Source organism: Echeneis naucrates, chromosome 20 (genome assembly GCF_900963305.1).
Source record: "Echeneis naucrates chromosome 20, fEcheNa1.1, whole genome shotgun sequence".
Taxonomy (NCBI): Eukaryota; Metazoa; Chordata; class Actinopteri; order Carangiformes; family Echeneidae; genus Echeneis; species Echeneis naucrates.
In genome coordinates this window covers 15,566,555-15,579,130 of record NC_042530.1, presented here as the reverse complement: position 1 = coordinate 15,579,130, position 12,576 = coordinate 15,566,555, and the positions used below count along the sequence as shown (strand labels likewise).

The window sequence follows — 12,576 nt, the reverse complement described above, 5'->3', positions numbered from 1 at the left end:
TGTGGTGCCAAAATGTCAAAACATGCAACATTAAAGAATATCAAGGCTTGCAACTGGCTCCAAGCTGGAGCAACAGGTTGTTATCCTGCTCAGCTCTTTATATGAAGGGATGTCACAAAGAGAGAGAAGATAGTAAATACTACAGAGAGTTAAGGCGAAATAAGATCAGAGAAGTAGAAAAAAGGAGAGGAGAGTTTGAAAATGTGGACAAGAAACAACAAGGTTTTAAAAGATACAGGCCCACAGATGTTGACAGGTGTGAAGCAGAGGGTAGTTGAGTGCAGCAGCAGATAAAACACAAAAAGAGTGTGTTTTTGTACATGAGTGCATCTTGGTGTATGGAGGGAGGAGGCGGTGAATAAGGGAGATGAAAAGAAAGACGCACTCCCAGAATGCAGGAGGTGGAAGCACCAACCGAGAGGAGGGTTTTAATTGGCTGCCTGGAGACAAGTGCTCCAGGCAGAGGAATTAGTATGCATGAGATCTGCAGAGAGAGGGAGAGGCAGTCAAAGAGAATGGAGAGAGAGATCACAATAAAATCACAAAGAGTTTGGGGAATTGTGCTCCTTACTTTGACTTTCATTTTCCCTGCTGCTTATATATGATCCTCAAACTCACCAAACTTGACTTGTGGCACAGTAAATTATGTTGAACATCATGAATTTGGCTGAAGATCAAGGCTTTTGCAGCCTGTGTACTCATCATCTCGGCACATTTTCAAAGTCGGGGTCAAAAAGCTGAGTACATTTTGCTTTCCTTTTGTCTTTCAGAGTACCCGTGCTCAGGCATGCTGGGTATGGTATCAGGGTTGATCACTGACAACCAGATCACTGCGTCCTCCCACACTGACCGGAGCTGGGTACCAGAGAATGCTCGCCTGCTAACCAGCAGGACAGGGTGGACCTTGTTGCCTCAGCCCCAACCCTTCACCAACGAATGGTTGCAGGTGGATCTTGGTGAGGAGAAGCTTGTGAAGGGCTTGATCATCCAGGGGGGGAAGCACCGTGAAAACAAAGTCTTCATGAAGAAGTTCCGCCTCGGCTACAGCAACAATGGCTCCGACTGGAGGATGGTTTTGGACACCAATGGAAACAGACCGAAGGTGAGAGGTTTTTTTTTTGTTGTTGTTTTTGTTTTTTTATTATTGTGTGCTAAAACACCATTGTACAAGCCTTAAAGACTTTCTGAGTTTTATAAGACATTGCCAATCTTAACAGGAGACAAGATATCATCGACAAAATGTATTTTTTCACTTCACTCCGCAATCCAACCACTGTTGAATAAACAGTGATTGATAGATCACAAACCTAAGAAGTCAATTCTGTCAACTTGCAACTTGTCTTGGGATCAAGACTCGTAAACCCATCAGGAGAGAGTGAGATTTTACTTTAACATAACTATCAGCCACTGAAAAACTAAAAAAAACATGAACTAAGAAAGAATGCTCACTTAGTTAACATCTAAGTTGGTGTCTGACTGCGTCATTGTGCTGTTTCCAACTGGCCTGGGCCTGGGTGTAAGCCCATGAATGAATCCTAGTAGAATATTTTTAGAGAATTTGAACACTTCAGGAGAGGAACTTTAAAAATTTCAATACTTGAATATTATTATTTGAATAGAAGCACATTTCTTTCAAGAGAATTGATTGTGTGACATCGATCATAAACTGAGAAAGAGGATGAGGGTTTTACCTTCTAAGTTGCGAGAGATGATTTGAATGTATGCTTCAAAAATGTCTCTCGGATCCCTCAGATTGATCGACTGATTCTGATGTTGATGCACTCAGTCAATTTTCACTTGAGTATTACATCTGGCAGTTGTGAGTCATTCAACAGTCGTTCTGACTCAATTTCAGCAGCGCTTGGAATTGCATTAGGATAAGAATCTCGTGGCTCACACAGTCCTTTCCCATTTGTTTTTTCCATGTCTTCCTGCTTTGTTTTCTGCACGATACACAGCGCTCAATACCGTTTGGTGAGTAGTGTATCCTCACCAGTGAGGAAAGAGCCTACAACAAAGAGAAGTGGCTGAAGATTTGTCTGCCAGTGTCACAGCATACACCACAGACACATGCAGTCACTTTTCTCAATGCATGCACACGCTTACACACAAGCAAAATGTATATGTACCAGCACGTAAGCAGGCTGGCACGCACACACTCCCAGGAAGAGCTACAACAGCCTGCCCGCAATTACAAGCGTCTCTGACAGGGCATAAATCTGATCCAGATGGGCTGATGGGTGATTTATGAAGGTAGTGAGGAGGATCCATACCAGCCCCCCACTCTGCCACAACTCCTGTCCTAGTTAGCTGCCTCCCTCTCCTCGCCTACGAGGTTCCAAGCATCTACGGCGCACCAGGCTTCTTTTACATGATCAAACCCATTAATCCACATCCATCAATCCTCTATCTCCTCTTCTGCGTGCCTTTCTAACATCCAGAATCTTTCTGTTTCCCCTTACTGATTCCTCTCACCCATGGAAGATCTGAGGCACAGTTCAGGGAGCTGAAAGTTGAATTTGACAGAGGTGTGTGCTGTCTACCACTGCCACCGAATGTTTTAAGCTGTGCTTCAGATGTCAGCAAGATAAGAGCGATATGGTCATCCTCTGTTCTTTCACATAGTTTTTCCACCTACCAAGCAGATGCCACCACTCCACCCAACTTGTGGTCTTCACAAGGCTGAAGTCTGAGTCTGCCCCGGGGGTGTCTGCGTATGGAGAGCTCTATGAGCCCAACTCCTTGCAGGGACATTATCAGCAATAGACTACTGTGCTTTATTCTGTTCATTTATTCTTTCCTCTCTTGTTTCTGTCTTCCAGTTATTTGAAGGAAACAGCAACTATGATACTCCTGAGCTGAGGACTGTGGAGTCCTTGCTGACTCGTTTCATCAGGATTTACCCAGAGAGGGCCACTCCTGCTGGCATGGGCTTGCGACTTGAGCTTCTGGGCTGTGAGATTCAAGGTGAATTGGAACCCCTCTTTAATTTTGGCTTCCAAAACAATACATTTACAGGAATCCTGTAAATGATAAAGAAAGGAAATATTGGACCTTCCTTTGCAAAAGGAAAGTTCCCTGTTGCAACCATTGTAGTTTTGTAGTTTAAATGTAGCAAAAAGGTGTACAGTATATCTCTATGTTACACAATACAACACTTGCTGCTTGTATTGTTAGCTGAGCTGTGAAATCTGTAATTACAGATGTATTCTCTTTCAAATCCAGTTAGGACTCACCTGACTCACCTGACTCACATGACATGACATACAGGCCCTGTGAATTTTACAGTTAACAATATCATAACAAAATATTACATATATAAATGTTGTTTCCCTAAGTCCTATCTCCTTGTATGCCTTCCGAACTAAACACATAAAATCCATTTTACATCTTTCTTACATTTTCTATCAAGATCAAGGAGAAATTGTTAAGAAAAAAGAATATTTGGGCATTTGAAGAGCAGCCTCAGGCTCAGTACATTCATTCACAGGCAGCACGTGTTCACATTTGACAAGTCTTGACACCCTCACAGGTGAGCTATCTATCATCCTAGCTGGTGACATGGCTGTAAGTGGCTTGCGTTTCGTGTCTTTGCCACAGTCCAGGTTATTTAAAGATGTGTGAGAGGGCTGCTGAGCTTACAGCTGCCCAGCTCCTGCTCTTTATCCCTAAAAGGGACAGTTGTGTTGTCTCTCTGTTACATCAAAGCAGCCCCCATAGCTTGCCATTTCTACAGGAGATCAAATGAAAGCCCACCTGGCCTGTCGGATTATTGCAGCTTGGCCTCCCATCACAATCTTCCCAACCCATGCATGTCTTTCTTCTTTCAAAGGGCATCCCACTGTTTACTATCTTTAAAATTAAGTCTATGTGTTTTCCACCTTTTTATCTGTCTCTGTCAGAGCTGATGCAGTACAGAAACATTTCAGAGATACGAGAACATGTAGCACATTAGCCCTAAGTAGATTTACATATTGGATTTCAGGGAGGCCCGTTTGGTTATAAGCTTCATGGACTCCCGTTGGGAGCTTTAGTCAGATGATAATGCTTGTTTCCAGTGTTAATACCAAACACACACATACTCACTCAGACATATACACACAGAGCAACCACAATCACCTTGCCAAACATGTGGTTACAGGCATGTGTGCACGCAATCACGAACACGCACAAGGGCTTTTTGTATGTGCATGCGCATGTGTGTGGGTAAGAAGTTGTAGTAGAAGGGCTAAATACTCATTTCTGTGAGAGGCTCCCCTGACGCAGTGCTGACTCCATCCCTGACCTTCTCCACCCTGAATCTGACAGAGGTTGATCTGTATCATATTTCATCCAGCTCGGGGAGAAACCAACACATGCACACACACTTCAAACCTCACACACAGATAGTGTAGAAATACATTTTTTCCAGTAGTTTACCTCTATTTGTCTCGTGCCTCTTCCTGCACTGGGGAAGCCCATTTATTACTCCGTCAGTGTAAACACACTGAAAAACACATAAACCACAGGACGGCTGCATGGCAGTGGAGTGTGGTATGGATCCAGGGCCTTGCCCACATCAAGTGTAACAGAGCCATAATGATAGGCCACTATGGCAGCCAGGGCCCCTGCCTATAGCCAATCCAAAGCCCTGTTTCTTCATCTTCGAGTTAAGCCGCCCATGCCTTCACTTTATCTCTATTTTTACACCCACACTTCCACAGCTTGATAAATGGAGAGAAGGGAGGCCTAAATTAAAACCCAGTAGGCCACTGTGGGCAGAGCATGCAGAGTGTGTTTACATGCATACTTTTGTTTTTCTTTTCAATTTTCAATTTTAACTGTACAGTCAGCTGTAAAACCTTGTCATGCGCAAAGGCCTCTGCAAAATGAATGTCATTGTTTTCTCCTCTGAATCTCAGTCTCTCCTCTTCATCTTTGCAGCTCCTACACTCCCGCCAACCACGCTAGTCCCGAGCACTACTCTCTCAGATGAGTGCGACGACGACCAGGCAAGCTGCCACAGCGGCACAGGTGATGACTACGATGTGACAGGTGCTAACATCACCCTCATGAGACTGCAACCACCCCCTACCACCTCCACCCTCTTCACTGTGCTCTTCCTTCTGTTGTGGCTCACACTCAATCTGCTTCTCTTGATGCAATGCCACTGCCGCTTTCCCCGGGTTCAGTGCGCTCCACTACAGTTTCGATTTGATACCGCAGCTAATCTGCCATCTACTGAGCCCATTTGCAAGCACACTTGCATGCACTCACATGTGCACTGGCATGCAAGCAGCTCTAATTAGCTGCAGCTGTAGTTCCCACTTCCCTCTTTAATCTGTCCTTCTGTGTCACCGGAGAGCGTTATTCCAGTCGCACTAACGTCAAACATGCACATCTACACGCACCAGCTTCCAAGTGGCAGTAGCCTCTGCTGCTGATTTCTTTTATCTCTCTCTTGCCTTGTCCTCCTGCACCTTATTTTCCACTTACTCCTCTTGGCCTAATTTCCCACTAACCCCGTAAGCCTCTGAGCCAGCACTGCTGCCTGCACTGCCCCATTAACCAGCAGTCTCCAATGATGAGCATGACACTGTCTCAGTCACGTGTTTTGGACAAATTAGCCTTGTGCTTCATGTTAGATATACAGACGGGCTAAGAGCCTGATCTTACTAGATCCTGAGAGATCAGATATGAAACCAAAATGAGATGGTTCTTTTGCTCAAAGCAGCAATTAATATCAGCACTTTGAATAAAACATGGAACCATCAAGACAGAACATGTGTTGATTAGCTAAAATTAGTTAGCATGGATACATTCAGTGCATGGGTGCAGTGATGTGAAATGAAATGTTCCCTGGACAGTTGATGTGAACTATGCTCACTATTTCTTGTGACAGGTGTTACCACAGTTCCAGAGGCCACTACTGCTGAAGTGGACATCGTCCCAGGTGAGCATCAACACTTCCTCAGTATCTCAACAAGAAGTGAAATTATGCTTTAAATATCACAAACCAGAATACTGAAGTATAGGTATAGTATAGTATAGAAGGAAGTATAAATATTAGAATACTCAAGTAAGTTTTTTTGTTTTTTTTTTTATCAATTAAATACACACTACCAGTCAAACGTTTGGACTCACTTTCCTATTCATTGGAATGAGAACATGTGTCCAAAACTTTGACATATATATATATATATATATATATATATTTATATTATATATATAGAAAATGACTGTCAATTGGAGGGAGCTTCTGGCATCTGATGTGTGTCTGCTATTAGCTGATGATATGGCCCTAAGAGGCTCCCGCTGACAGGGTGAGGGAGGTTGTGTGATGCAGGGCTCGCTGATGATTAGCACTGGTGCACCACTGCTGCCTTCTCAGCATAATCACAAATCACTGGGCCGACACTGACTCACACTAAAGACACACACAGACACACACCACAACCTAAAACAGCAAAGTACAATGCAAATGACCACAAGAAATAAGCTGTGCTTCACATGCACGTTCATGTGCACACACACACACACACGGCGCTGTCTCCTATAGCAGGTTGATGAGGCAGCAGCCAGCTGAGAGGCTGTGCCCCCGTCTGACCTTGGCTAATGGGCCATAGGCTCCACCCAGCCCCCCTTTATCGTCAGCTGACTCTGTGGTCTGTCTGCAGTCTGCTGGGGCACCAGCCATGATAATAGCCGAGAGATGAAGTGCAGGTGTATGTGTGCTTCTGCATATTTCTGTGCATATTAACATAAACCAAGTGTTTGTGGATAAATACTTATCTGTCTGACTTTTCCTTTTAAGTGCCTCAAACCTGCATGGTAATCAGTTCTGTTTCTGTATGTGTGTCCGTGTTTGAGTGGGTGCTGTCAATGCTGCACGCCCTAATCTAACAGGATGTAGCTGCTGTTGGCATTCAGCAAGAAAAAAGTCTCTTTTCCTTCTTTTCTTTTTCTCTTGAAATGGCCAAGTGAGGCATGTGGCTGCTCATATATCCAGTGCTGGCTGGTGGTCTCAGTCCGCCATTCTCTCAAAAATGGAGCAAATAAATGCTATTTTAATTGGGATTGGGATTTCTCTATGAAAAAAGTGGGTTGGTGCCTGAAATGTGGCACCACATAGGAATTCCACCCTCTGTGTTCACTGGGTAAATAAAGCCATTGCCTGCAGACTCTAGTTAAAACCTTCTATCATTACAGGGAATATTGGCTCGTATCTTCTGTCATTTGAGAGCCACCTCATTGTATCCTTAAAGGCATCTCTTGCTGGAGTTTAATGCCGTAGATAACATCACAAACACCTCTCTCCCTTGTGTTCCCTGGAACACTTTATTTATCCAGCTTAAAAAGCATGAAAAAAAATCTTCGATCTCCAACACATTTTCTTGCTTCCACGGAGACTTCTTCAGCACGGCGTGTGTGCACAGGGGATTGCATTGTTGGAATGGGGCCCTGGCACTGTTACCATAGCAAGCCTCAAGTCCCAACTCTCATTAAAATCCTAAGCTCTCTGCGGGTTGCCATGAATGTTGCTTTTCTCAACCGGACACCGTGTCTAGACCCCATCCTCCTCCTTCCCTAAACCCATCATTGTGCTGTGCCTGTTCTTAGTGTCCCTGCATACCTTTCTTTATTTGGCCTGTGACATTCATTACGGAAAAGCATTAACTGCAGCCAAGATGTCAGGCGTACATGAGGTTTACGCTGACAGTTCACTTTCTTTCTCATGTCATGTGAGTCCTAACTTGCCTTTGATCCTGGCTGTTCCTCCCACTGAGTTACTTGTAGCTGCGCACTCAAAGCTGGATCTTTCACAGATCTTTGCTGCCCTCTAGTGCTTGTGGGTAGGCAGGATGAGAGAGGGGGCCTCTGTGTAGCCTGCAGTCAAGTCATGACATGCCCTCAAGTCACCATTTGGGTAAAACCTACAGCTCCAGGCAAATTCTCCTTTGGTAAAAAAAAATAAAAAGGAGACTGGAGAAATCTGAGCTCCACTGAAACAATTGTCTTGACCTTTCTTTTTATTTTTATTTATTTTTTATTTTTTATTTTTTAATTTCATAAAAATTTTTACATTTTTTTAATTTTTCAGATTTTTTGTGGTTTGCCTGCGATTTTGGGTGGGCCCATGATCCTTCCTTCTGCAGCTGGACATCAGAGGACACTGGTTCTAGGTGGCAGATCCAATCCAGTGGCACACCCACCCTGAACACTGGACCCAATATGGATCACACAGGTGAGAAGTAAAAAGGAACACTTCCAAGAACAATATGCTGAGAGTCTCATTTCCTTTCAGTGCCAAAGCTTTTCTCTGTCAGTAACACAAGGTTTCTTTTTTTATCCAACAGGTGGATCAGGGAACTTCATCTACACCTTGGCAACAGGTCCCCAAGAGACAGAAGTGGCTCGACTGGTCAGTCCTGTGGTCAGCTCCCCAGGCTCAGACCTGTGCGTGTCCTTTTGGTACCACATGTTCGGGTCACACATTGGTACACTTCATATCAAGCAGCGCAAACAGACAGTTGACGGACCAGCTGACATCCTGCTGTGGACAGTCAGCGGTCACCAAGGCAACCGCTGGAGAGAAGGTCGTGTCTTTGTGCCTCGTACCAACAAACCCTATCAGGTAAATCAAAATTCACTGGGCTATTTTTCTTCCTGTACCCATTTTTGTGCATTTACCACTATAGCTTTTCATTGTGGCAACTTAATAAAGGGAATCTGAGAAAGTCACTGTGGCTGCTCTCTCTCAGGTTGTGATTGAAGGACTGGTAGAAAGAAAGAGCTGGGGAGATATTGCTGTGGATGACATTAAGGTTCTCAATGGACTCAGCATGACGGACTGTAAAGGTGAGGCTTTTGGTGTTTGCTTTAAGAATACCTTGATTCAGTTCTGGATCTGAAATACAATTACAATTTTACTGCAGCTTGTTATCTTTCAGCACTTAATTCATTTACAATTTCTCATTGAGCAGATCCCGATGTACCCACTGAGCCCATGCTACCAGAAGATGGCTTCAATGAAATCCGTAAGTCATGTCTCAAGTATTCTTTAACTCATATTCCAAAATGAGTATTTTTGTATTTATGTGTGTATTTTTGTGTTCAAATATTTCATTCTCTTCGTCTACATTTGTCTCTTTCCCCAGTTGAGGACATCACCGAATACCCAGTGTTTGTGGAGACCAACCAGATCAGCGGAGCAGGCAACATGTTGAAGACACTCGACCCCATCCTCATCACAATCATTGCCATGTCCGCCCTGGGGGTCTTCTTAGGTGCCATCTGCGGTGTGGTCTTATACTGTGCCTGCTCACATGGAGGCATGTCTGACAGGAACTTATCAGCCCTGGAGAACTATAACTTTGAGCTAGTGGATGGTGTCAAGCTAAAGAAGGACAAACTCAATGTACAGAGCTCGTACTCAGAGGCTTGAGGTGGGACTGATTACATTAATGTGACTATGATGTGCAGAGCCTGCACAAGACTGGCTGCAGGCATATTCTCTCGTATATGCACGAGTAGATAAGCTCAAAGGACTGCCAACACCCCTTGACTTGCTGGATGGGGGACAGGTTCAGGACCCAGTGGGAGGTTTGGACTGATCCACGCTTTTCTCAGGAGCTGCAGTAAAAAGAACCCACCAGTAGGGGACACTGTGTACAAATACAATACAGAAAAAAATATGTACAGATGATTTAGATGATATTTTAATTTTCTATTTTGATTTTCATTCATTTTTACAATCGGATGCTGGTGTTGAGACCAATTTATTAATGATGTTTAAAGTATTTATCATTTTCTGGGAAAGAAATTATTTTGGTTTTTGTTTTTTTTTTTTGGTTTGTTTGATTTTTCTCATCATCGGTTCATGAAAGCTGTTGTTTATTTTCAACTTTTGAAAGAGACGTATCGAAATTTTAAATGAACCATAACCTGCAAAATTGTAGATTTGCCCAATGGTGGTGTGGCATACAGGGTGTGCCCATAACCTAGGACCCTGAAACATGTACCTTACCCCCATATAATCCGTGTCACTCGAAAGTGAGGGTCCCATTTATGGCAATGTATGGTTCTGACAGTGCCTTTAGTACATTTCAGTTCACCTCCTCTGTTGATCTTTTTACTGTACACAGCTTAAGTTATTGTGACAGGAAACAGGGGCCCATTATATTATAAATATCTGCAAAACAGGAAAAGAATCTATCACAGCGCTTTGTATTGCTTTTATTTTTTTCTGTCCAGAAAAACACACACTGTAAATAACTTTTAATATATTTTATTGCCCTTTTTAAAGAAAGTAAAAAGGAAAAAGCTGCAGTATCCCTTTTTTCATGGGTTTGTGTGTGTAAATACAATCTCCCGACTGTTTCGTGGAAGGTGCAGTGTTATGGTCCTCTAAATTTTAGATTCCGTTGCTCATATGAGTTATTTTTGTGTGATTTCAATGTGCATTCAAGACGTCTGTCATAAGAAAACCCATCCACAAATGAGTATAAAAAAAAATCTGACATCACAAACTATTGGCTCTCTCTCGCGTTCTCTCTCTTTCTGTGACTCCCTCTCTCTCTCTCACTCGGCTGAGTTCTCATTTCGTAATTCGTACGTCACCAGGATTTTTCACATACATTTTCAAACAAACACTCATGTCGAAAGACATGGTGAAATCATGAAATATCTGCCAGCATACCATAAACGAAATAAATAAATAAACGCCCATCAATCACCAGTTGCTTTGTTTTAAATAAAACAGAGACTAACTCATCACCTCCAAACGTCACTGTGGATTGTTCACTGAAGAAGTGCTAACTGGACAATGCAGCTTGAATGCACTTTGTTTTTGATTCCCTCATTATAGGAGCCAATTAAAAGAGGGGGTTCCCATACTAACTGAGGAATGGTGCTATGATTACTTTAGCCAGACAAATGTGTCTCATGCTTAAACCCAATTTGTATTGTTCACATGCTGTATTGTAGCTTCAGGCCTCCTTGGGGCCGCAAAGAGTTTTTTACGTGTTTCACGTGTAGCAGCCATAACGTTGTGATGTCAGAGCTGAAGTCATTGGGATAGAACACTGGTACAGCGGTGGGGGGGTTAAGTGGCACCACTTGAATCAGGTCATCTGGCCTCCCTCCGTGGCTTTACCAAAGGATGGTTGCCCCCTTTCTTGTTCTCTGGGGGCTCTCACCAATACACTACTACTCAGTTCACCAATGGTCATCACTCACTAAAGAACTGACTACTTGCTTTGCCCTGTCAGAGCTCCTTGAGAGAAGCTCCTCAGGGGGAAAGATAGGACATGCAGAAAGGAGCAATGTTTCTGTTTTTCTATTTCTTAACTTTGAAAGAATTGCAAATGTCACCTCAGTGTGAACTCTTTGAAATCTCTGCTGAGACTTTTTTTTTTTTTCTTCACAGATGGATGAAAGTGACCCACCATTATACACTTAGAAAAGGAACTCTGTGTGAACTCCATGTGAGATTTACAGTATCAGGACATAAGGGACCCACAGGGCCTGGTAGTTATTGGTTTTCCCGTACCACAATCAAAAACTCTATACTGAGTGCAATTACATCATTTACATCCATGTTGGTATTTTGGTGCCGTGGTGAACACATTCTCGGCTTGTTGATTTCTGCCTTCCCACTGTCCGTCTGCGCTTTCAGCTATAGAAGACTGTAGCTCCAGCAATGTGTGCTAAACTAAACTAGAGAAAAAGGATACTGTAGCGTGGACTCAAAAGAAACAATGTTGCACTGATAAATATATTTAAGAGGTTTATGTGTTTATAGCATTCATTTGCAAAAAAAAAAGAAAAAGAAAAAAACTGAAGAAAGTAAAAAACACAAAAAAACAGGTGTTCATTCTTTCATCTTTTTATATATAGTTTCAGATTATGTAAGATAATTCTGAAATATAAAGATATTGAGATGTTTTCATTATTGAAAAAGGCATAATAGATTTTACAACAGTAAAGTCCCTGCCCCTCAATTTACATGGCATATTAACGCTTCGTTTTGTACTGTCATTCAAATTTTGTGATCCCCCCCCCCCTTTTTTTTTTTTTTACAAGAAAAAAAGACTTTTATTTTCAATACTGGTTCTGTAATTTGCTGTTGTAGGGGAAAAAAAAGCAAGGCCTTAAGAAAAGAATATCTGTGATGATCTAGAGTCTGAACATTTATCTTTTCCTATTTCCAGTCAGAACTACATCCGAGCCATCCTGTAAAGGGTTAACCAGGGGCCTCACAAGCAGCTCTTTTAAACAAAATCTGTCTTTTTTTTTTCTTTTTCTATCAAAATTAAATGAAAGCACCAACACAGCAAGACAGCTATGTAAACAAGAAGACTTTGTCTAGTGTCTGTCTGACAGCCATCGCTTTCCAAAGATACAAATAAAGTGTCTTCATACAAAGGAGGGCTACTTGATTATTTACTAATTACAGAGCAATAAAATGTGAACATTTATTTCTGAGCAGATGGAAGCAACACCAGCCAAGTGTCTAATGTAAGGACTCCCCACCTATTGGAATGGTAAACTGTGGTGAAAATGATGGCATGGGGTGAAGGGCGGGTGCTGACCACT

The 12,576-nt window shown here is 42.7% G+C and overlaps 1 protein-coding gene across 3 annotated transcripts in view; it reads left to right on the top strand.

The window, feature by feature from the left end:
* The window catches only part of nrp1a (neuropilin 1a), a 62,379-nt gene extending 50,327 nt beyond the window's left edge, over positions 1–12,052 (top strand). For 2 of the 3 annotated variants that reach the window (XM_029529081.1, XM_029529080.1), the window contains exons 10-18: positions 771–1,102; positions 2,823–2,967; positions 4,924–5,034; positions 5,882–5,932; positions 8,081–8,224; positions 8,337–8,614; positions 8,742–8,838; positions 8,964–9,017; positions 9,138–12,052. In XM_029529081.1, the coding sequence (XP_029384941.1) occupies positions 771–1,102; positions 2,823–2,967; positions 4,924–5,034; positions 5,882–5,932; positions 8,081–8,224; positions 8,337–8,614; positions 8,742–8,838; positions 8,964–9,017; positions 9,138–9,424 (1,499 nt within the window). In that variant the 3' untranslated portion in view covers positions 9,425–12,052. The remainder of the gene's footprint in view (positions 1–770; positions 1,103–2,822; positions 2,968–4,923; positions 5,035–5,881; positions 5,933–8,080; positions 8,225–8,336; positions 8,615–8,741; positions 8,839–8,963; positions 9,018–9,137) is intronic. The other variant, XM_029529082.1, reaches the window with a different exon arrangement.
* The last annotated feature ends 524 nt before the right edge of the window (positions 12,053–12,576 follow it).